Source organism: Aedes albopictus, chromosome 3, assembly GCF_035046485.1.
Source record: "Aedes albopictus strain Foshan chromosome 3, AalbF5, whole genome shotgun sequence".
Classification (NCBI taxonomy): domain Eukaryota; kingdom Metazoa; phylum Arthropoda; class Insecta; order Diptera; family Culicidae; genus Aedes; species Aedes albopictus.
The window spans coordinates 62,454,022-62,478,930 of record NC_085138.1 but is presented as its reverse complement, the minus strand read 5'-3'; the positions used below and the strand labels follow the sequence as shown (position 1 = coordinate 62,478,930).

General features: G+C 38.7%; 1 protein-coding gene across 2 annotated transcripts in view; it reads left to right on the top strand.

Moving 5' to 3' along the window:
- The window catches only part of LOC109413762 (protein fem-1 homolog CG6966), a 275,206-nt gene that overhangs the window by 230,546 nt on the left and 19,751 nt on the right, over positions 1 to 24,909 (top strand). The window contains exon 1 of one of the 2 annotated variants that reach the window (XM_029871374.2): positions 13,070 to 13,952. The exons of the other annotated variant lie outside the window; for it this stretch is intronic. Coding sequence (XP_029727234.1) covers positions 13,776 to 13,952 — 177 coding nt within the window. The 5' untranslated portion in view covers positions 13,070 to 13,775. Of the gene's footprint in view, positions 1 to 13,069; positions 13,953 to 24,909 lie in introns of those variants that run through there. 2 annotated transcript variants of the gene reach the window in all.

Below are 24,909 nucleotides of genomic sequence, written 5' to 3'. Positions count from 1 at the left end.
ATCTCACCGGGGACTACGACACAGTGATGGACTCTCATGCCTGCTGTTCAATATCGCCCTGGAAGGTATTAGGAGACGAGCTTGACTCAAAAACCGGGCACAATTTTGCCGAAATCCGGCTAATTTGTCTGTTTTGTGGATGACATGGATATTATTGCTATAAATGAATAGAAGATTTGGAACAGTGGCAGAACTGTAATGTGCACCCGCCGGAAAAGATAAACAGCAAAGATCTGACTGATGGTGAACTAGGTACGTTAAAATCGAACGACAGAGTAAGCCTAGGCAGCAGTGTGTATCGATAGAGGGAAGACACTTTCGAAGTGCCGTTGTTAGTTACTCATTGAGAAACGCTTTTCTTTGTTTCAAATAAATTCAGACTTTCAATGTACATAACATCCGCATCCTTCGTCAGCGACGTTCACCTCATCAACCGCAGGCCCATCAATTAGGTATAACAGTAGGTAAATCGCTCGGAAAAGGTTGTAACGGTGCGGTGACCATGCATGGGACGAGCGAAACTCAGGAAGCTGTCGTCGTCGTTGCCGCCTAAAGTATTCAAACCGTCAAGGTCACGAGCGAGGCGAGGGCTGGTTCATCGAACACAATAATAATAGAGTAAGGTGGGGCAAAAGTTCAACCTTAGTTGAAAATTCAACCTATTTCAAAAAATCAAAGCAGATAAAAATAAATAAATACCGTGTGGTGATTCTACCATCCATGAGCTAGAATTTTGCTGAACAAAGTTATGCCAAATGTCTTTTCAATTTTGAGTTACAACACTTTTTGTAAGTGTGTGTTTTATTCGAACTCTTGCCCCACCACTGGGGCAAAAGTTCGAATCTAGTGTTTGTGGAATTTCGCTAACCGTAGCACACTATTTTGACACTTTGTTAATAGGAATACCTGAAACCACTTAATATTTGATGTTAGAACTGGAATACACTTTAAAATTCGATTTAGATTTTACCCAAATCAGGGTTGAATTTACTACACCAAAAATTAGTAGATTTCCGCCAAATTCAGATAAAACAACATTTTTTTTTTCAACTTTAATCGAATTTTCTCATCAATTCCATCACTCTTAGAGATAATATGTACATTTTGCAGAATTTTAGGTTTATACCTAAAGTTGCCACTCGAACTTTTGCCCCACAATTCGAACTTTTGCCCCACTATGTGTAAAATACGATTTCCAAATCTTTTTTGCAAAAAGTTATACATGCTAGAGCATCTTCAAAATATACCTAGTTACGCCCCAAAATAAAATATCGAATTCGATTCCATTAAAATTTCATTCCATGCCTTGGAAGGGCCATCGCATGTTACAATTTTTTGATCAAAAACCAACATTTTGTCATAACTTCTCGAAATATTGATCAATTTTCATAATTTTTGGAGTGAAAGACTCTTTTTCAAAAAGGATTCGAACAACCTTGACACCCGAAAGAAATATTTTGAATTGAGCTTAAAAACTTCAAAAGAAACTCTTGCCCCACTCGAACTTTTGCCCCACTTTACTCTAATACTAATGGACAGTAGACAAGTAGGACTTTCAAACTGCGTGCGTATTAGGTTCATCCGGACGGGGTCCGTCCCCTCAGCTGAGAGCAGACGCAGTCACACTGACTATCGAACCGCCGCCGTGCCGTTGCTGTTTAGCTTTTTCCAAGTCGAGAACTTGTTTTGTCGATTCTTTTCCATGCTTAACGACTTTCGTTTCGTTCTCTTTTGACTGAGGAGATCGGGAAGATACTGAATGATCATCTATTATCTTAAGGTGTATTCACCCCTTGGAACAAAGCGGCCATTCTGGGGGTTGTTTTTGGCACGTATTCGTTTATCGAGAATCGTACCTAGGTATTTGTTGAATAGCTGTGCGTTTACTATATCTTCAGGGTATATGGGCTCTCCATAATTAAACCTCCTTTCTATAATTTGTTTTTTTTTTGGATTCAAATTGAATACAACACCGCAGAAAAGGAGGAAACTGTAACTTGAATAATAAAAATGTAGAAACATCTAAAACAGTTTATTTGTTTTAGTTAAAAATAGATTGAAATTGTTCAAAAGGTGACTTAGCAACATATGATACGAGCAAGATTAAGACAATAGTCTATGAGAACGACACAAAGGAATGAACCCATCCGTAAAATCTGAAAACAAGACCGTGAAATCAAATTCTGTTAATGGAAATAATTGAAATCAAACAAACCAGAAAGAATACATAAAATGTTAAAAACAACAGCATTCTTAACCCATTCAAGGAAACTCCACCGGCAACCATGCGTAATACAGTAGGTAGGTGTAGCCATGTGTACGCTTCATGGTCCACAGCCACCTACCAACACATCATTTGGAACGGCATCCCCCGATTGATTCACCGCTCGTTAAAATCAGTGCAGAAAGTGATAATTATCTCAACATGAAACCGATTTATTTTTTCTGTTTTTTGCTGATGATGGGGGCAATCCTCATCAAATCTCCATTGATCGTTGAACACATTTCCACATTCCACATCGAATCATCGCCATCGGTGTGAATCAGAGAGCTCCGGCCTTGAATTTTCCAGCTCCCGATTACGTGTGTGCTGTGTGCTGTGTGAACCGACCGACGACGGCGACGTCGTCGACGTCGGTTGCTCGATCAATTCTCCTCTATCCTACAATTAAACGATTAGCAGGTTTTTCGTGTAGAGTGAATTGGGGTCTGGTGGAGGCGATTCAGAGTTGATGAGGAGCTGTATTAGGAATTTGTAATTGAGAAAAACCCCTTGTTGGAAGAACAAATAGTGTCTTACCGATTGACTCAGAGCAGACAAGCAGACGTGAAAGTCTAATAATTCCCATCGTACACCGATTAACGGCTAATTTCAAAAATTTGATAGTTTGATCCGTGGCGCTCGCATCGTGTTTGTTCGAGTTTGATATTTGCCCACTACCTCCACCTAGTTGATGGTTGGCCGAACACAGTCATTTTAGCATTGGGCGAACATGATTCCGTAACTACGATTTCAAACGAAAAATGTTCGCAGTGTTAAATCTGTTTGTCTGTGCTTATAGTCAAAATAAATAATTTGAAATTTTTATATTTTGATCAAAAGAAATTTAGTTCTTTCCAAATTGGAGTTATTAGAAAAAAAAACACTTTTAGAAGATTGTGTAACTCTTAGATAAGCAGCTGGAGATTATTCTGAAATTCTTCCAGCAGTTCTTTCTTGGATTTGCTTTTCAGGCACTTAATCTGTGATTTTTCAAGTTGTTTTTTTTTTTTGGAACTCCACAAAAAGGTCCTTTTTAGAATCCTCTTGAATTTCTATATGGCACTTGACTTAAAAAATCAATAATAAAATGTGGAGTTCAAAAAAATATATCTGGGACTATTTTGAATGTTTCTCATAAAATTGTAGAGTCTCGTAGCCGTTCGGCTAGGGTCACCAAGCTTTTAATCGCTTTGGGGTGAGGATTCGATTCCCGCTCCAGGCGATGAAGTTTTCGTGAAGATAGTTTCTTCTCTGTAACTACTAGTGCTCCGTTCATTCAGAGTCTGTACAGCTTCTGCCCAAACAACACATATGTCTTATAAGAGTAACGGCATCGCAAGTTTTGGTTGTGTAGCAGTTAATTTAACATAATTCTAGCAAAGTGTTGAAATTACGTCAAATTAACATCTATACAGCCAAATTTGCGCTGCCGTTACTCTTGTATGACATGCGTGTTGCTTGGGTTGGGTGGCTGAAGACGATGTCCGCTTTTTTTTTTAATTCGTAATGGCGTTCCCTTTAAGAGTTTTTCAGCAATTTCAGAAAAAAAATCTTCGAGATCTTCTTTCTCATCAAGTATTTCTGCAATCCCTCAAGAGGTTCTTCTAGGAATTCTGAAGTTTTTTTCTGAAATCTTGGAAAAATACTTTAGATGAGGTCGTAGGAAATTTAAGATGGAATGCCACAAATAATTGAAAAAAATAACAGGAGTCATTCCATTGAGAATACCATAAGAACTACGAGAAGAAACCATAGAAAGATATATTTGAAGGACCCTTCTGAAGGAATCACAGAAGAAACTTTTGCAAGGATTCCTGAAATCTACTAAGGATCTTCGGTGATTCTTGTCGGGTGGGTGTAGAATTAGTATTATGTTGAAATATACATAAATATAAATTAAACAGAAAGATTGTTGTCAGGATCCTTCTAAACTTCCTCCGGTAGTTCTTTGTGATTTTTTATAGGAATTGCTTCTGGTATTCCTCCAGATAAGTTTTCCGAGTTTCTTCAAGAAGGTCCTTCAAAGATTATTTTAAAACTTTCCTGTGGTATTTATGCTAAAGTTACTTCTGGAATATACATCAGCATTTCATAAGTTTCTTTTGGGATTCCTCAAGAAGTTCCTCCTCAAATTTTCCAAAGAATTTCTTCTGGGAACCCTCAGCAATTTCTTTTTGGGTATTTCTCCTTGAGGGTGTCCGGCCATTTGGCCGAATGCCGTTTGGCCGAACGCCATTTGGCCGAATTCCATCTGGCCGAAAGGGTCGTTTGACCGAATGCCGTTTGGCTGAATCGCGATAAAAACAATTAAGAGAAGTTTTTGACATTCTAATTACCAATATGATTATCAGAAATATTTCCTTCTTTTGATCATAGGATATTCTTTCTAATTTTGATATTCAGGGATTAGTGGGGTAGAAACTGAATATATTCTATCAAAGATTTTTCCTTCTTTGACTCATAAGCTGTTCTTTCAAGTTATACTGAGGCTGGTAACAGTTGTATGGTCAGTTAAGTTCATCATTCATTTTTCGGCCAAATAGCAGTCGGCCAAACGGCATTCGGCCAAATGACATTCGGCCAAATAACCCGGAGCCCTTCTCACGATCGATCCTTCTAATATTTCTTCAGTATTGCCTCCTGGTTTTTCTCAATAACTTACTTTTGGAATCTTGGAACAAGGATCTACAGGAAGAGTCTCGTAATTTATGTAGATCACCCTAGAATGAATGGTGCGTTACGATGTTAGATTTATCATAACAAATTAAAAAAAACTATTTTTTCGAAACTTCTTTTTTTGCGTATTATTTTGTTTTTCTCGTAGAAAGCGCCACTCTCGCGTAAAAAATAGGAGATCATCAATACTCCCCAAGGTACACACACCATTGAATATGCATATTATCCTATATAAATGGTTCTTTGTGTGAGTGTGGGAGAACTGGCGATAGTGGAATAGGAAAGCAATCAAGCTCAACATTCCCTCAGAGTTACTTCCACCCTAGTAGCACACATGTTTTCTATGAGTCACTGTAACACTTATATGACCAATTTCAGTCATATAAAGGTTACATATGCTTGTATAGAATATGTGTGCTACTTGGGCAAAGATACCACCAAGAAGTTCTCCAGAAGTTTCTGCATAGATTCCACCAAGAATTTCTTGCTGAAATTCTTCTAGGACCCACATAGAGATACTTTGAACAAAATCCGTTACAAATCCTTTGAAAATTCCTGTATGAATCCCTCCAAACTTTTTTCTGAGTATTGCTTTAAGATTTTTTCCAAACATTACTATAAATTGTTTCAGACACCCCTTAAGAAATTCTTCAGAAAGTTCGTCCAGGGGATCGTTAGGAGGTTTTTCTAGCAACTTCTTCCAAAATTTGTCCTGTAATCCATCTAAGAATTCTATCGGGAACTCCTCTAGAGATTCCTAAACGAAGGCCTCCAAGAGTTCCTCCATCGATTTTATTAGGATTTCATCTGGGAATTCCTCCCGCGTTGCTTCCAGGAATTTTGTTCAAAACGCTTTTTTTTTTCTTGAGATTCTTCAAAGAGTTTCACCACAGGAATTCCTTCATGAATTTCTCTAGAGATTTCTTAAACAAATGCTTCAAACTATCTTTCAGATACTAACTTTGGTTTTTTTTATTTATTAACGAGATTTTCAGCCAGTTCATCTCACGACCCACAGCATTTATTTCCTTGCAATTTGTGAGTATGTCAGGATTGGGATTCGATCCCAGGTCCTCCGCGTGATACTCATGGGCTTTAACCATAATACCAGTTTCGTTCGTTGTCGGGAATCTTTCAGGAATACTTTCAGATTTCCCAAATAATTCTCCCGAAATTTACTCGAGGTGTTACGAGAATTCTTGAAAGAACACCAACATAAATTTCTAAACGAGTTTCTTGAATAGGGGAAATTACCTATTCTCGGCCGTTTTGTTCTCTTCGTCTTTGGGGGTTTCTTGAAACCTACTGAACTCAGGGTTGGTCTCAAATCCTTCCCAACTAAGCTGAATTATATGGCCAAGTTTCAGGCAATTTGGCCGACAAAAACCCTCCATGACGAAGAGAACAAACCTGCCGATAATACCCATTGTCACCCTAATTCCAGTAAAAATCTATTAAACAAGTGATAGGAAACTTTGGAAAAGCTTCAACTGAAGTTTTCAGAGGAATCTCTAGAGAAGCTCTTGTAGGAACACCACCTAAAAGAGTGTCTGCAGCGTTTCTTAGAGGAAGTTATGGAGGAACGAAATGGATTCCAAGAACAATTTCGGATGGAATTACTGAAGCATCTTCAAAAGACCTCAGGAAAAAACCCTGGAGAAATCTCGGTGGAAATTGCTGTAAGAATCTCTGGAAAAACTCATTCAGAAATATCTATAAGAAATGCTAGAGTAATTCCTGGAATGTTGAAGCTATTCTAAGAGAAAACTATGGAAAAATTCAAATAATTGTTAGAGAATTTGTGGTGGAGCTCTTGGAATTTAAAGTGAGCTCTTAGAAGATTTTCTGTTGAAATGCCTGAAAGCATGTCGGGAGGTATTCTAGCTGGAACTATTGCAACACACTTTGAAAAAAAAAATCTAAAAGATTCGTGGGAGAAAATTCCGGAAAGTTTCCTGAAAGAATCATTGGGACATTTTTTAATTTCTTAAAGAATTCCTTGAGGTATGTCTAATGGAAGCTATTAAAAAATCCTTCAAAAATCAAGAAAAAATACGTGGAAGCATCTTTGAAAGAATTCATTGAAGGAACTTTGGCAGAACTGTTGAGGTCCTGAAGAAATATTACCACTGTCCTTAGCTTCAGCTTAGAATTCACCCCAGAGTCATGTGAGAATATTTATGATTCTTGGGCAATCCTTGTCATGATTGTGGGAGAGAATACTTCTCACAATTTAAGGAGAATCTTTCTCAGAATTGTATAGAAAGCCAATTTAAAGTTCTATAAGAATCCTTCTCGGGATATTGGAGGAATCTCTATAGGTTTCGAGGAAATGCCTGCCAGGATTCTAGGGATTCCTTCTCAGATGTAATTTCACCCAAAATTCTAGGGAGATCCTAGGCTTGATTTCCTCTCAGGACACTGTGAATCCCTCTCGGCATTCTGTGGAATTTCTCTCAAGATTCTGGGAATATTATTTACCTTCAGGATTCTGAAAGAATCTCTCCCAGGATTCTAAGAAAATCCCTCACTGAATTTTGAGAGAATTCCAAGAAAAGCTTTTTGGTGGATTTCCCATCAGGATGAATTCCCTCCCGGGAATTTTGAATATTCTTTCTTAGGAATCTGGAGAAACCCCAACCAGATTTCAAGGAGAATTTCTCCTGAAATGCTAGAATAATCCCTATCACGATTCTGGGAAAATTTCCTTTAGAATTCTTGTGTATTTATTTTCAGTATTCTGAAGGATTATCTCTGAAGATTCTAATTTCTGAAAGCATCCCTGTTAGGATTCTGGAAGAGTCTCAGGAATTTAAAGTATGTAATTAGAAAAAAATATAGGGTGTCCCAGAAAGTATGGGCACAACTTTGTATAACGAAAATACAACCATTTTCTTAACAAACAACATTTTCTTTATTTTTGTATTTTTATTCAAAGTATTTTCATTGATTCCTGTAAAGAGATTACACATTAAAAAGGGTTTTTGTATGCATAGTATTTAAAATGAAAAAACACCTTCGAAATTTTCTGCACAAACTACTTTTTTACGGTTTTGCCTAAAACCCAAATTCGAAACTTTTTTTTTGTTTTTTTTTTTTTGTCATGATATATTCGAAAACATGATTCCTTAGACGGTTGGTTGAAATTTTTATAAAAAAAAATGTTTTGCCTGTGCGTACTTGTCTTTCAAAATTTTGAGAAAACTGAAAAAATCGCATTTTTCTATTTCTGGATAAGACATGCCCACAGACATTCGAGTTTTGAAGGATGTTTGAACGAGAGTAAAAATAATTCAATCTACACTTTAGAAAGCTGGAGCATTTATTTAACTTATAGTGAAATTTAATTGTAGTTTTTTGCATGCTGTGATATTTATTCAGAAGCTTGTTTTCAACTATTCGAAAATCGGGGTTTCAAAAATATCGATTTTGGTGTTTGAATTCATTTTTCAGGTACAAAAGTATATGTTTTAAATTCAAACTAAGGGTTGTATAATAGATACGCATGTAGAAATACACGGATATATTTTTTTAATTTTTATTGAGTTTAATTTCATGGGTAGAAAACAATTTGTTAAACGAAGCCATTGAAAAATATAACAATTTGTGCAGAAGCTTTGAAAGGTCTTTTAGGGAATGTTCTACCGCATTCAAACGAAGTGTTAAATGCAAATTCTAATGATTGGCATTTGATGTTTCCCAAATGGCAGAGCTGCAAAGTTGTGCCCATACTTTCTGGGACACCCTATAAGAGCAATCTCTTGAAGAATTACTATAGCATTCATAGAGAATTTCTTCCACAATTCTGGGATTTGTCTCTCTGAACTCTAGGGGAGTCCCTCTCAGGATTTTTTGGAATCCCTCTCAGGATTCTTGTGGAATATTCTTAGAATTCCGCGTTAATCCCTCTCAGGATGCAGGGGCCAACCTTCTCTGAACTCTGCGTGAATGCTTATCAGTATTCTGGATGAAATAATATCTATTCTAGGATTCTAGGGAAGTCTTCTCTATGAGAATGTCTTTTAAGATTCTAGAGAAATTCCTCTCAGGGCTCCAGGGGAACCTCTTAGTATTTTAAGGGAATTCTTCTTCGGGAGAATTATTCTTCATTTTGAAGGATTTCATTCAGGATTCTAGGAGAATCCCTTTTATAGCTTTGGGGAGAATTCCCTTCTTAGGATTCTTAGGAATCCCTCTCAGAATTCTCTTTAGGAAAATCTTTCTGATGATGGGAGGGGTCCTACTAAAGATTCTGGGTAAAACTTCTACTAAGATTTTGTGAAAGTCCATCGTTCTGGAGTAATCTCGATCAGATATCAGGGGTTATCTCTCTCAGGAGTCTGGGGAAATCTTCTCTGCGAGAATCGTTCTCAGGACTCCGAGTGAATTCCTCTTTCCTCTTAAGCTTCCAAAGGAATCTTTCAGGATTCCAAGAAAATCCCTCAGTACTTTGGTGGATTTTTTCTCGGGGAGAATCATATTCTTAGTATTCTGAAGGATTCCCCACAGAATCTTAGGAAAAACCATCTCAAGGATTTGGGGAGAACACCCTTCTCAGGACTCTGTAGAAATTCTTATCAGGATTCTAGGAAAACCTCTTTCAGAATTCATGAAAAACCTCTTTTTGGGAAATATTTATCAGGATTGGTGGGAGGAGTCCTTCTAAAGTATCTGGGGGAACTCCTCTCAGGATACGCGGGAATATTCCCAAGATTGTGTAGAAGTCCATCGTTCTGGGAAAATCACGCTCAGAATTCTGAGATTAACGCTCTCAAGATTCTGAAGAAACCCGTCTCATGATTTCGGACAAATTCATCTCAGGATACACTGGAACCTCTTTTTATGCACATGGCTAGGACTGCATAAATTAAAATTGTGCATAAATTAAAAAAAAAAAACATAAAAAGAGGGAAATTTATGCATAAATTAGGTTTAGGCTTTAACTAGAGAATCTATATTGCGAGAACAGGTCTTGCTCCTGGGCAGTTGAGGTGGGGCTAGGCGGGTTCTCAGAAGGTTCCCAGAGAGCCCAAAAAGGTGGTTCCAATGAGCTTCAGGGGCGTTTTAAGGGGTTATTTCGGGGGGCTTGATAAGCCTTTTAACCCTTCAGGACGCGCGCTGTTGTAAAAAGTACAACACTACCGAAAAACCTAGCTCGTCGTATACAGCGCGAGCGCGGTGCAGTTTCGGTTGCTTGATGGCGCGTGTCCTGAAAGGTTAAGGGTGTTCTGTCAAGATTTTTTGGTGTTTTCATGAGATTACGGGGAATTCTTGGGTATTTCAATAATATTAAGTGGGTTTCAGGGGCACTCCAAGGGGCTCCAGGGGCAATTCAAGTGATCTCAGGAGCCTTCAAAGGGCGTTTCAAGAGGTTTGAGGGTATTTTTAAAGTATTTCAGAGTCTGCTCTGAAACTTCCTGAAATGCCTCAAAAATTCCCCTTAAACCCCCCGGGGACCCCATGTAACGCACCTGAAAGGATTCGAAACCCCTGAAAGCTCCCCCATAATGCTTCCGTAACGCCTCTGAATCCTACCGAAGAGGGTCTGAAACGTCCAGAAATGCCTCCAAAATCCCCCCGAAAACGCCTCCGTAACGCCTTCGTAACGCCTCCTAATTCCGCAGAAAATGCTCTGAAGCGTCCTGAAATGCCTTCAAAAACCCCCTTAAACCTCCTCGGACTCCATGTAACGCACATAAGGGCTCAGAATCCTACGAAAACTCCTCGTAACGCTTAAGTAACGCCTCTGCATCCCGCCGAAAATGCTCTGAAATGTCTCGAAATGCCTCCAAAATCCCCCTCTCGGACTCCATGTAACGCACGTGAGAAGCTCCGAACACCCCGATAATTCCTCCGTAACGCCTCTGAGTCACGCCGAAAATGGTCTGAAACATCCTGAAATGCTTCAAAAAAATCCTCCTAAAAACCAAAACCCCTATAGACGCCTCCGCAACGCCTCTGAAACCAGCCTAAAATGCTCTGATGCTCTGAAATGACTCCAAAACCCCCTTGAGACCCACTCGGACCCCATATGGGTTCTGAGAAACTTTTCCTCTTTTTATGCAGGGCATAAAAAAGGTGCATAAAAAGAGGTTTTAGTGTACTAGAGAATTGCTTTCAGAATCCTTGGTTCCTTTTGGGTGTTTTCAAGTGTATTCATCGAGCAGGTTTCAGGAAAATAAAAGAAGGAAGTCAAGGCTTGTCAAGAAGTTTTATGAGGTTCAAGAAGGGGTTTCAGGGGACTCTTGGGGCTTTCAAGACAGCTTTAAGAGGCTTTAAGAGGAATTTCAAAGCGTTTCAAGGCATGTCAGGGGCTTTCATATGGCTTCTAAAAGACTTCCAAGTGGCTATAAAACGAATATCAAGGCGTTTCAGGATGTTTCAGGTGGTTGCAGGTAGTTTTAGGTGGTTCTAGGGTTTGTAAGTGATTTCCGGAGGTTTGGGGATGCTTTAAGATGGTTTTAGGGATGTTTCATCAGATTTTCAAGACATTTCCAAGAGTTTAGGGATCTTGCAAGATAGTTTCACATAAAGTTTCATAGGGGTTTTTAGAGTGTTTCAAGGCATTTTAGGTTTCAGTGAGTTTCGGGGAATTTGTTCTTGGTAGTCTTTTTTGAATTCTTGAACATTTTTTTTCCTGGAGAATCTTTTGAGATTCCTGAACTCCTACCGATTTCTGCTAGACTTTTTCACGAGGATTTTTTTCCAGAATTTCTTCTAGAGGTTTTTTTTTATATTGCTCCCATGGTTCCTCGTGGGATTTTCTCGATGTTCTTCCTGCGTTTTGCTAAAAAAGAATTGCGGGATATCTTCCATGATTAATTCTGAAATCTAAAGAGAAGACGAAAAACTTGAAATATTTTAGGCAATGTACGTTTGATTGAGAGATCCAGTTTGACTTTCTCTCCACAGAATCGTTACTTGTTCTGTGGCATAGTTGGTTAAAGCACCGGATTAGCAATACAGAGTCGTGGGTTCGAATCCCACCAAATCAAGTGGTTATTTTTTCACAAATTTGTCTCTCAAATTTTACGTCTTTCAAGATATACTCCAGTAGATCTTTCCTGGATTTTTTTTTCCAAAGTTGCTGCAGGAGTTATTTATAGGATTTCTACCAGATTTCCTGCAAGAATTTCTAAAAGGAGATTTCGCTTTGGATTTCCACGCGTGTTTCATCTGGAATATTTTTTAAAGGTTCTTGCGGGATGTTTTTTTTTTATTTTCACCTGAGATTTCTCTCGAAGTTTCTCTCGGTACTTCTCTCAAAAGATTCCTTCCGGCGTTGGTCCTGGGATATCTCACATTTCTTTTTTTTTCGATTAATCCGGGCTTCCTTTTTTTTTTTGTTAGTTCCTTTTGGGATTTCTGCAGAAGCTGTTTCTCGTTAAGTTCTTCCCGGGATTTCCTTTTCCAGGCTTTTCCTCGAAGTTGCTCACCGCATTTCTTGCAGTTATCCACATGAGATTTTTTTTCGGGAGTTTTTCTCGGATGTCTCCTGTGGTAACTTACTTCCTTGTAAGAAATTCCCGGAAAATATCGCAAGGAATTCAGGTGAAATCTTTCGAGAAACTTCTCAAAGATCTATTGAAAAAACTCTACCTTCTCTGAAAAAAAACCAGAGAAAACCTGGGACATCTCGGAAAACAATCTGGAAGTAATCCCGGCACCACTAAGAAAATTCCAGGGAGAAACTTCCGGCGAAATCCCGTGAGGATATCCCAGAAAAACATCGGGAACTCTCTAGAAGAAATCTCTGTAAGAACTTCTGCAAGAATCTCACAAAATTTCTGAGAGAAACTGTTGGAATGCTATCCCGAAAAACCACTCAAGCAAATTCATGAGAAAAAAAGCTTTGGATAAGATTTGGAACGATTTCTTGGACAAAATTTTTAAATTTAATTATTGAAGAAACGGGGACAACCGTACCAATCGTTTCGTCATCAGGGAAACGAGATATGGGTACCGAAATGGACAAATTTTAACCCTCTTGGATTTTGCGAAACCCTAAGAAATAACAAACAAACATTCATGTTTGTTCGCAATAAACATTCGCAACTTCGTGTCACCTTGCTCCGCATTTCAACTCACCCCATGCTACCCTACCCACACCGATCGAAATCGAATGTTGCACGTCTCGAGAATGTTGGATCACACCAGCAAAGAAAAAAGAGGTCTGGGGCGGCGATTACCGGACAGGCGGAGGCGACGAACAAAACTTTTTTGGGAGGGTAAACACTAGTTCCTCTCCGGTTTTTCAACGTTTCGGTCGTTTTCAGCAGCGCAGCAGAGCAGACAGGCGATGTGATGTGACGCGCCCCCTCAATTCCGCCTCTCGATCCGCCGACGAACAAACAGTGCGGAGTGTGGAATATTCCCCATCTCGGGAGCTATAGCTTGGCTGGATGCCTGCGCCTACCTAACGGAATGGATCACGTAACGTGCCCGCGCGAGATTTTCGTATTCGATTAGATCACTCTCTCGCAACGTTCTCCCCCAGTCAGTAAGTGCCCGGTGAATAAAACAGCCGATTCGAAAGCATTTTGTTCTGGAAAGATTCTCATTCGAAAGCTCCATCACCGAATCAGTCAGTTGCGCGACGAAAAGTGATAGTTGACACCAATCATTCAGGAAACCCAAATTTGAAAACTGGATTTCTGGTTGAAAGATCAAATGTGAACGGTTCACACTCTCCCGCCGGGAGGAGATGGTCGGTTCTAAATGCGTCCCCACGACAGAAGTTGGTAGATAGCAACTGGTGAAACGGAAGGCAGTTTGCTGGTGGTGTTCACTGTTCACTGTTGATCGGTGATCAGATCAGTGAGATTAGCAGACGCAGATGTGCAACGTCATGGTGTTCTATCTGAGTGCAATCTTGAAACTGCTCCAGTGGAAAGGTATAAAGAGTTACGTGGCGTCGAAACAGGTGATGTTGAAGATTTTGCTGATCGGGATCATCACTCTGCGATCGTGGCTTGGGCTGAGAAGAAGCCGATGGGAGCGGTCGATGCGGAAGGTGAGTTGGTGCAGTGGTACAGGATGGGTCTATAGGAAACTAGCGAATGTGATGAAATTTAATAGTGTATTAAATGGACCCATATTGCCGCAGCTGTAAAGGCGTGGGATTCAGCATGACAATGACGGGTTCGATTCCCGGTCGATCCAACAACTTTTTATGCATTTTGACAACTTGGGAAAAATTGTCATTGGCAGTGGACGCTCTTAGTTAATAACTTTGGAAGTGCTCATAGAACACTAAACTGTGAAGCTGATTTTCTTCCAGTGAGAACGTAACACCAAGTAGAATATCAAATGCGAAACTCCTGCTCCAGTTTTGATCTGTACTGATTGTTTTTTTAACCGGGCCCATCTTGTTTAACTCTACCAGTGTTTCCAATTTTCAGTTTTTAACGCAATTTTTATTGGAATTAATTCGAAATTTTTGTAGAGTAAAAATCTATTTCAACATATGCGCTAATTTCCGTCATATTAAATAGAGTCTACGGATATTTCCACTTACCTTTATCAATGACTCATCAGATGAATTCAAAAAGATGTAGAATATCAATAACCCACCCCTATAGCACTGGAATTCGAAGAATTACGCATGCATACGATGCAGACACCAAAGCAACAGCTAGCCGAATTGTTCATCATTACCGCTCAATTTTCGCTTAGCCAGATTCACTTATTGATCTGACCTTCAATTCACACCCCACAAAAGCATTGTGGCATTTCAAAATAAGATTTCACTACTGCGGAATGTAGCAAAAGCTGTTCAATTAATCAAAGAAATCACTTTTTTCACGTTGGCAAAATGTAAACAACCAGTTGTCTTTGCCTAGGGAGGATACAAGAAAATGTGTGTGTGGTTTTAGTACGGACAATTAGTAAATCTTATTAATTTAAAGAACCTATAGTTCTTTAATAATTGTCTTACATAATGGAAGCTATTTTATAAATTTGTAATTGAAACCAAATTGTTCATGATGCATTAGGCGAGATGCAAGAATAAACTTAATCATTATTGGCAAGGATGGGAAAATCATATCACATACCGTTCCTTTTTAATTCTTTTGTGAATATTTTCCTGATGTGAAAACAATCTCGGCAACCCTGCTTGTGGAGAGTCGCGCGTTCACGCGAAAGGGCGATGCAAAAAATGCTCAAGAAATTTTTGACAGCCTTCCTTCATGTTTATGTTCACTCCCCATTCATTCGCGTGCGGCATGGTTCGCGTGATGATTCTTAGACAAAAGAATCGTTCATGATTGCATTCTTTCATTCGAAGTGATTCAATCGGGAACGATCTTCGCAGTTGTGTGCCGGAAAAGAGTTTTCATTTTTCGTCGTTTCGGAGTGCAACAGTGCCTTGATTTAGCCACAAATACTTTCTCCAAAAGCAAAGTGAGTCCTTTAGCCTATATTAATGGTTATATTGTCAAAATAACTTCATTAATTTACAGTATGAAACGTCGCTGCACACAAAAAAACACCCTCCTGCAAGTCATCCATACGACCGCAGACGGAAAGTACATCTGCAAAGCAGAGGAAGGATCCCGTGAATGCAATCATGCATTCATAAGAGAAACAAAATTCCATTCGCGTGTGAACGTTCCCGACACAATCCTCCGAGTCAAATTTGGGTTCAAGAATCACGATCGCATAATTCATTTCAAGCGCTGTCATTCGCTTTGCCAGCTCTTTCTTTTGTTGATTCAACTGACCCTAGGTTCACCTTGATTCATTTGTAGAGATTTCTCCAGAAGCGAATGAATGGAATCAAGCCGTAAAATAATAAAACAGAGTTGCCAAGAATAACGTGATTGAATGATTTGTCCCATCCTTGATTATTGGTACGTGCTTAGTTAAAAACCCTAAATATTTCAGAGAAAAAAAATATAGAAGAAACGTTTGATAAATCTTTGAAGACACCAAATAACTGCTATCGAAGAAGGAATTGGTTCATTTTTTAATTCTGTTTTCCTGTCAAACTTCTGGGGAGGAAATTTGGAACCAATACGAATAGGCTTGGTGGTATTATGGCTACCGTGTCTGATTCGTATGCAAAAGATCCTTGGTTCAATACCAGACTCGTTTCCTTCTATTTTGTATTTGTTTATCTATCTACGTTTTTCTTCTTAACATGAACAACTGATTTATATTCAAATATTAATAAGCATTGCAACAACCAAAAAGCCCGTTTCCTTTCCGTCGAACTTCACAACAGGTTTGTGAGCTTATGTTTGTAGGGATGGTAACATAAGGCTTAATTTCAAAAGGCTGAATACACAAGAGGCTGAGTATGAAACGCTGAAATCAATAAAATGTTACATAAGGTTGAAATTACAAAAGGCTGAAAATACGAAAATGCATATATAAGTTATAGCACTTTTTCATTTTCTGGGAGTTACGCCCCAACTGAGATAAAACCTGCTTCTCAGCTTATATCGTGTAACAGTCACGAAGATGCTCAATGCCAAAGGAAGTCAAGAAACTTATCAAAATGAAAAATTCTTGGCCTGAGCGCGTAACCCTCAGCATGGGCTTTAGTTTGGAAACTGAGCTTGATGCGTACCAACGAACACAAGAAAGAAACTGATAATATTTATATAGTTAATTATTACTTCTTTATACATGAGCTATTCTTTTGTGTCATGTTGTTTTCGAGATTGTTGTCATTACGGATACTAACAATATTATCAGAGATTTTCCCTTCTTTGAAATAGGGTGACGAAGGGTATTATCGGCAGGTGTGTTCTCTTCGTCATGGGGGGGTTTGGTGGGCCGAATTGCCTGAAATTTGGGCATATAATTCAGCTTGGTTGGGAAAGATTTGAGGCCAATTTTGAGTTGAATCAGTTTCAAAAAAACACCCCATGACGAAGAGAACAAAACTGCCGAAAATACGTAAGTTCCCCTATATGCTATTCTTTAAAAAAATACTATCTTTGTAATGTAGGTATTCAATAAGGCATAGCATTATGACCAGTTATAAAACTTTCCGACTCAGAACATAGTAACTGAAACATGTTCCCCCAAAATAGCTTAGTTTGGCCAACCATGAATTAGGGGACGTTAGGACGACCAGACGTCAAGCTCAAGCAAAACCAATGCGAGTGCCACGGCTGGGTAATCGTTGAGGTTAGTCTTTAAGCTGGTGCGTTTGAAAACTAGTCGAATCACTTATTCAGCCTTATGTTATTCCAGCCTTTCGATGCATTCAGCCTTTTGTAATTTCAGCCTTTTGTGTTTCAGCCTTTTGCTATTTCAGCCATTCGTTATTCAGCCATTTGTACGAAACAAAAGGCTGAAACACAAAAGGCTGAAACACAAAAGGCTGAAATTACAAAAGGCTGAATGCATTGAAAGGCTGGAATAACGAAAGGCTGAAAATATCAAAATGCTGATAAAACATAAGGCTGTAATAATGATTCGACTAGTTTTCAAACGACGAGCCCATAAGCAGTCATGCTGAAGACCAGCCCAACACTAACATCACAGACAAACAGACATAACACTCTTATTATTCATATCGTACACTGATATAACGGTCTTTTTGAAAATTTACTAGTTGGCCGACCAACCAGCTCTGGCACTTGTATTGGTTTGCTTGAGTTTGACATTTGACGCACACTACCGCTCATTGGTTAATGGTTGGCCAAACTAAATCTTTTTTGTCATTAGGCGAACATGCTTCCGTTACTATGTTTACATCGAGAAGCGTTAGGACTGTTTGTCCGCGCTAACAATCCCATGCTATGCATTATTGATCGCCTACATAACTATGATAGTATTTCTCCAAAGAATAGCATATGTTTAGAAGAAGAGAAAATCTCTGATAACATTGTTAGCAGCTGTCGTGGCAACCAATCTTAACAGCATGACTCGAAAGAATAGCTTATGTTCAAAGAAGGAAAAATCTCTGATTGAAATATCATCAGTCATTTTTTTTTTATGTTCGTTGGTATGCATCATTAGCCTCTTCACTAAGCAGAGCCTATGACTAGGGTTCATATATGTAGCCGATGTGGTTAGCGAACGGGTAGTCATGCTGAGAGTGACAGGTTCGATTCTCGCTCGGACCTGGAACTTTTTGTAATGGAAAATTCCTTGACTACCGCATGCATAAAGTATCTTCTTGCCTGTCACACGATATACAAATGCGAAGTGGTCATTGGCAGAGAAGGCTCTCAATTAATAACTGTAGAAATGCGTATAGAAGCTGAGAAATAGGTTTTGTCTCAGATGGGATGTTACACGCCATAAAAAAGAAGAAGTACTATAACTCCTTTCCTGCGTTTTCGCAAATTCAGCCTTACGTGCATTCAGCCTTTTGAAATTCAGCCTTATGTTACTTTCAGCCTTTTGTGTTCAGCCTTTTGTGCATTCAGCCTTCTCAAATTCAGCCTTATGTTAGCATCCCCTGATTAGAAATTTTAGATTATTCCTACTGAAATTTTTGAAAACGACTGAAACAATACATCAACACCCTTTATCAACTATTTTGAAGATATCTCGTTCTGATAAGGGTGTTCATGTGCGTGGGTGGATGTAGATAGGCCCTAAAGAGACAGAAATGTTTTTGTCTACGCAAAGCAGATAGACTCTTTTCAAATGTTAGGTCAGCATTGTGACACGCGTAAACTTTCGGTACGAATTTGTATTGACATGGAAAAATTGCAAATCGTACATGAGAGCAGCGAGTGGATATTTAACCAAAGTTTTACTGATTTTTTTCCAGGTGAAAAATGTTCTTCGTTTTTACAGAAACCATTTTTTTGTGAAATTTTGTTTAAAAATGGTTTCTGCAAAAACTAAAAACATTTTCCACTGAAAAAAAAAATCAGGAGATAGGGTATCGCGCCACTTGGGCGGTGGTTTCTATATTCGTCTGTTTGCCACTATAACTCAGTCAATTTTGAACCAATTGACTTGAACTGTTGTACACGGGTAGATACTATACCTATCTCATCGCATTCCAAAAATTGTGTCAATTGGTTCAAATTTGACTTAGTTATAGCGGAAAACAGATGAAAATAGAAGCCACCGCCCAAATGGCGCGATTCCGTACCTTGATCCATACTCTACATGTGCACGAAAACCGATTTTGAAAATATTGCTTCGTTATTTTATAAAAAATCAAAAACCAAAAAGTGAGGAAATGGATCCAGTTTCGCCTTAAATGCAAGTGTAAAAACTTTCGCATGAACAAAAATCAACGAAGCATGCAGAAAAGTTCTGAATTTGATCTACTCGAAGTCCTCTTTAGAACGGAATCTCGACCTTTCTGAGTGTCCTACAAAGATATTTTAAACTTGCAGAAACGTGAATATTTCACATTTATCGTAGTGCACACTCATCTCTAAAGCAACGCACGCAGCAGTTACTCAAATAACTTTAATGATTGCTAGGGCTGTCACTGTGCAGAATTAAATACAAGTGTCAAATTGTTGGAGGGATTTTAAAGTTTCAATTTAATATTTTTATGTATATCCATGAAAGATTTCCGAGATATGCTTCCGGAAGCATTTTTGATTTTTTTAGTATTCTTTTTAATAAACTTTAAAAAAGGTTATAGCTTAATTATTGATAAGCTTTATGAGAAAATTTGGCAGGGTTTCAAAATGAGTTTCTGTTAGTGTTCACGGATATTCTCGAAATAAACTGATTGAACACTTTAAGAGTGGCCCTTGCAAGAATTTTTGGAAGAACTGCCACAGTTAACACATTTACACGTTTTATTTTTATTTTTTTACAAAAAATATTTTCAAAATATTACTGAAATTATATTCGAAAAATGGTTTTCATCCAATCGACTTCAGTTTTTGTACACGGCTAGATACTGTACGACAAAAAGAGTGAGTTAGATGAATTGCCTAACTCATTGTAGAATTCAGTGGACTCAATGGTGGCTCCAGTGAGGAGGTTTTTGTCAAAATGCTCAGAGAAGTTGTGGGGACCATTTTTATTATTTGTTGGAACATTCGCCTATTTTTCCTATGGATTGTTCTACCCATTTCTAGACGAATATTTGAAAAGGGCCTATCTGCTTTGCGTAAACAAACATGTTTTTGTCTCTGTAGGGCCTATCTGCATCCACCCACGCACATCAACACCCTTATCAGAAAGAGTGTTCTTCAAGCTATCTGTTAAGGGTGTTGATGTGCGTGGGTGGATGCAGATGGGCCCTGCAGAGACAGAAACATGTTTGTTTACAAAAACCAGATAGGCCCTTTTCAAATATTCGTCTAGATTTTTCCATATTTGTCACATTTTTGCTCACTAAATATATCCGAAAGGTACGCCAAAAATATCCCTAGAAGTCCTGCGGAAATTAATCCACTACTGCGCTCTAAGCGACTCACGCAACAGCATGTCGTTGAATGATTTTTTTGTTGTTTTAAGGAAGTTCTTGGGTATGCTGAAATAATGCTATTTTTTATCTGTATCAACGAGATTTTTAGCCCTAGGCTAGTTCATCTCGGGACCCACGCTTTTACTTCCCTTCCGAAGGAAGAACTCACATTTCGTGAGTATGACGGGAGTTGGGTTCGATCCCAGGTCCTCGGCGTGATAGTCAAGTGTTCTAACCACCCCACCAGATCCGCTAGTTTCTTTAAAAAGTTTGGGAAGGTTTTTCAACATTTTTTTCTGGATCGATGCATATGGATGGAATGATAATAAATATTCCTAATATCTTCAGGTCAAATTTCTGAAACATAAATCACACGAATTTCTTCTGCAAGAAGTTTTTCGCATATTTTTCGCTCAGCTTTCCGTCTGAATAAGTGTTATCAAAGAAAAGAGTTCGAAAGAATAATGGCTGAAATTTTGCACAAATTTAAGACAGAACTCCTAAAATGTTAATACTTTCAATTACCACGTTTCAAATTGCTTGTGGAATTTGGAGTTCAGAGAGAAAATCCATGAAAATCCAGAATGTGGAGCGATACAGACAGAAGCGGAAGCAGCAGACCCGTCTCTTCCGGGAGAAAAAGCGCCGCCTGAAAGAAGCGGAGTGCGAGGAAATTGAACTGCTGTGCCGTTCACAGGAAACACGCAAGTTCTACCAGAAACTCAACGCATCCCGCAAAGGCTACGTTCCGCAAGCTGAAATCTGCAGGGATAAGGACGGGAGCCTCCTGACGGAGAAACGTGAGGTGATCGAAAGGTGGAAGCAGCACTTCGACGAGCACCTGAATGGCGAAGAGAATGTAGGCACGGATGACCAAGGCAGCGGAGGAAATGACTATGTTGGTGCAGCAGAGGACGGGAACGAACCAACTCCTACGCTGAGGGAAGTTAAGGATGCCATCCACCAGCTCAAAAACAACAAAGCGGCTGGTAAGGACGGTATCGCAGCAGAACTCATCAAGATGGGCCCGGAAAAGTTGGCCACCTGTCTGCACCAGTTAGTAGTCAAGATCTGGGAAACCGAACAGCTACCGGAGGAGTGGAGGGAAGGGATAATCTGTCCCATCCACAAGAAAGGCGACAAGTTAATGTGTGAGAACTTTCGAGCGATCACCATTTTGAATGCCATGAAATCCATGAAAACCTTTATCCAACATTCCTAAAACTATAAAGCATAAGTATTTTTAATACCTGGAGTTTTTCGTTTTTTTTTTATAATATTTTAGTCGAATTTTCCTAATTAGTAAAAATCCTAATGAGAGTTTTGATTGATTATCAATACTTCTTGAGTAATCTATCTAATTCCTATAGGTGGAATTATTGGTAAAACGCTTGGTAAAACGTGTGTGGTCACTTTATTGTTTAAATACCAGGGATGTTTACTGAACTTTAATTTTTTATCGAATAAGTATGTGCTGGGCATTTCTTTTTATTATCATACAAATTGGGCCGAAGGGTCTCAGATTTTCATGAAACTTTTTCCACAGGCAGAGCTCATAGATATATGATATATCTGATACTACTTACTTTGAAAAATCATAGCTCAAAAACGAAGCATCGTAGAAATAGGAAATGGAAGCAAATTTTCTCAGAAATTAAAAAAAAATATGAACTGGACAAAGATTTCCACAAAATTATTCCAGTTGAGAAAATTCGTAAAGGAAAGCCGGAAAAACTATACCCAAACTCGTGGAAAGTTTTCAAAAAAAATTTCTTGAGAAAGTTATTTCATAACCTTAATTGCTTTAATTGCTGAAATTTTTGGAATGCACTTTTTTCGTTTTTGAGCTATGGCCAATTTTGTTGAAAAAATGTGCAAATGTGCCATATAAGCTTTTCTTTTTTTAATTCATAACTCAAGAACGAAGCATCGTAGAAATAAAGTTTTTTTTAGAAAACCAAAGAAAATTTTCTGAGGAATCCAAAATTTATGACGTTGAAAAAGTTTTCCACAAAATGTTCCACCGTTGAGAAAATTCATGAAAAAAGCCGGAAAAAACTATACCCGAACTCGCGGAAAATTTTCAAAAAAAATATTACTGAGAAGGTAATTTTATAAGCTTCGATCGCTGAAATTTTTGGAATGCACTTTTTTTTTCCTGAGTTATGGCCAATTTGTGAAAAATAACCAAATAATAAAAGCTAACATGGTAATTTTTCACAAAATTGGCCATAACTCAGGAAAGAAAAGAAAGTGCATTCCAAAAATTTCAGCGATTAAAGTTTATGAAATCACCTTCTCTAAAATATTATTTTTAAAATTTTTCCGCGAATTCAAGCACAGTTTTCCCTGCTTATCTTTATGAATTTTCTCAACGGTGAAAAAATTGTGGAAAACTTTATCCACTTCGTATTTTTTTTTTTGTTTCTGAGAAAATTTGCTTTCATTTTCTAAACATAATAATGTTTCTACGATGCTTCGTTCTTGAGTTATGGTTTTTCGAGTAGTGACAGGGGAAAACAAAAACAATCCACCTGAGTTTTCCGAAAAAATAGGCGACCCTGATTTTTTCTCAATTTTTTTTTTGTTCATATATCCATGAGCCCTGCCTGTGGAATAAGATTCATGAAAGTCTGAGACACTTCGGCCCAATTTGTACGATAGTAAAAAAAATCCCCTTAAATGATATTCTAAATTTTTACTGTAATATTATGAGTTGAATGAACGTTTGACAAAAGTACTTAAAAAAAGTTTGTTGCAAAATTCATGAGGAAATGTTTCAAGCAATCTAGATTTTCTCCAATCCATAGTGCTAGTTCAGCTTACAATATTCATTGATAAATTACATAAATGATTCGTGGTTGCCTGTACACATCGAACTCTTCGATCTGAAATCACTTAAGTAAAGGAAGTCGGTACAACCTGGTACAACTATTTGAAATATATGATCATTTGTACGCATCTTGTAGGAAACAAAACACACTCCGAGCACAAAATTAACACCTTCTACTAGCGACCTTGAAAGTCACAAGCTGAAAACTAGCCGACCGTGGTGTATTCACTGTCAACTTAATCGCTTAACATGCTCGAGCTATCATCGCTGTCGTAGACTCTACCTACCTATCACAATCTACCTGAGCACCAGAGGAAATCAACCGTTATCCGGCGGTGGTGGAAGCGAAAAAAAATGAACTTTAATATTCTCCGCATTCAATCCGATTCAGCGAACTGCTGCTGCTCAGCTGACTCAAGTCAAGTATGCATCTCGCACATCCAAATTCGGATGTTGTTTATAGGCGCGCGGCTCGGTTGCACAATACCTTCTTCCCTCGCTCGCTAACCGTACGCATAAGTCACCGACGCGCTGCGCCGCAACAAAACATAGGTAGCTAGTCGACCGGTTTTGTTGATGTTGAAGCCGGTAAGCTGTGTATCTACAACCTAGCGGTTTTAACTATTTTTGTCCGGCCTCTGTTTTGGGCGCGTCTTTCTCTTCCTCTGGTAGAGCCGGTTTTCGTGCACTGTGGTGCATAATTGATCGGACAAACGCCGATTTTCATACAAAATGGCCAAGTTTAAGATGCTGTAACTATGGTTTGCTTTGTTGGAATGAGCTCAATTTTTGGCACGGAACTACAAATATGCTGAATTTAGTGTATACAAAGTATAAAATGTTTTCGTTCACAGGTCTGGGCGTGGCAAGGCGTTGAAAATATTGCAAAAGTGATCGGACAGCGGCACGCGTGTAAATCAAAGGGGTACCGCTGTCCGATCACTTTTGCAATATTTTCAACGCCTTGCCACGCCCAGACCTGTGAACGAAAACATTTTATACTTTGTATACACTAAATTCAGCATATTTGTAGTTCCGTGTCAAAAATTGAGCTCATTCCAACAAAGCAAACCATAGTTACAGCATCTTAAACTTGGCCATTTTGTATGAAAATCGGCGTTTGTCCGATCAATTATGCACCACAGTGTATGTACGTATAACATACCCATTTGAGGTGGATATGGTTGGTAGTCGGTTCGATTCGATAGTATTGTATCACATTATAATAAGAAGATAATTGCTCTGTCCTCGGTAAATTGAATGTCAATGGTGCTGGTGGTGCATCTGCGCCGAAATTTGTTGAAGGTCTATCGAAATTAGGTGGATTGCGGGGTGCGGTAGACAGGGTTGACCAACGATACAGTTTTCGTGTCGATAAGATCGATAGGTCAATTCAGAATTCAAAAAGTATTCGTCATTTTTTCCAACACTGCCGTACAGCAGCACTGTTCATGCTAATCTTGGTTCCACCTTTCAACCTTTCTAATTGTTCTACTGGAAACGCAAGACCATGCTGAGGACTCGTTTCCTGGTTGAAGTTTTTACATTCTTGGGCAAATAGTATCTTGGTGCCTGCCGCACGATATAGGGTAACCTGGGGTAATACGCACCCCCGGGGCAAAACGCCCTCACGCTATTTCATTATATAAGTGAAGTTCCATTCGATGCAAGCAAACTAGACGTAAAACTGAACCGGAAAAGCCCAAGAATGCAAAGAATATTCGAATGAAAAGCGTGGAAAACGATGATTTTCCACATTTGGAAAGATTGGCTAATTTGAAG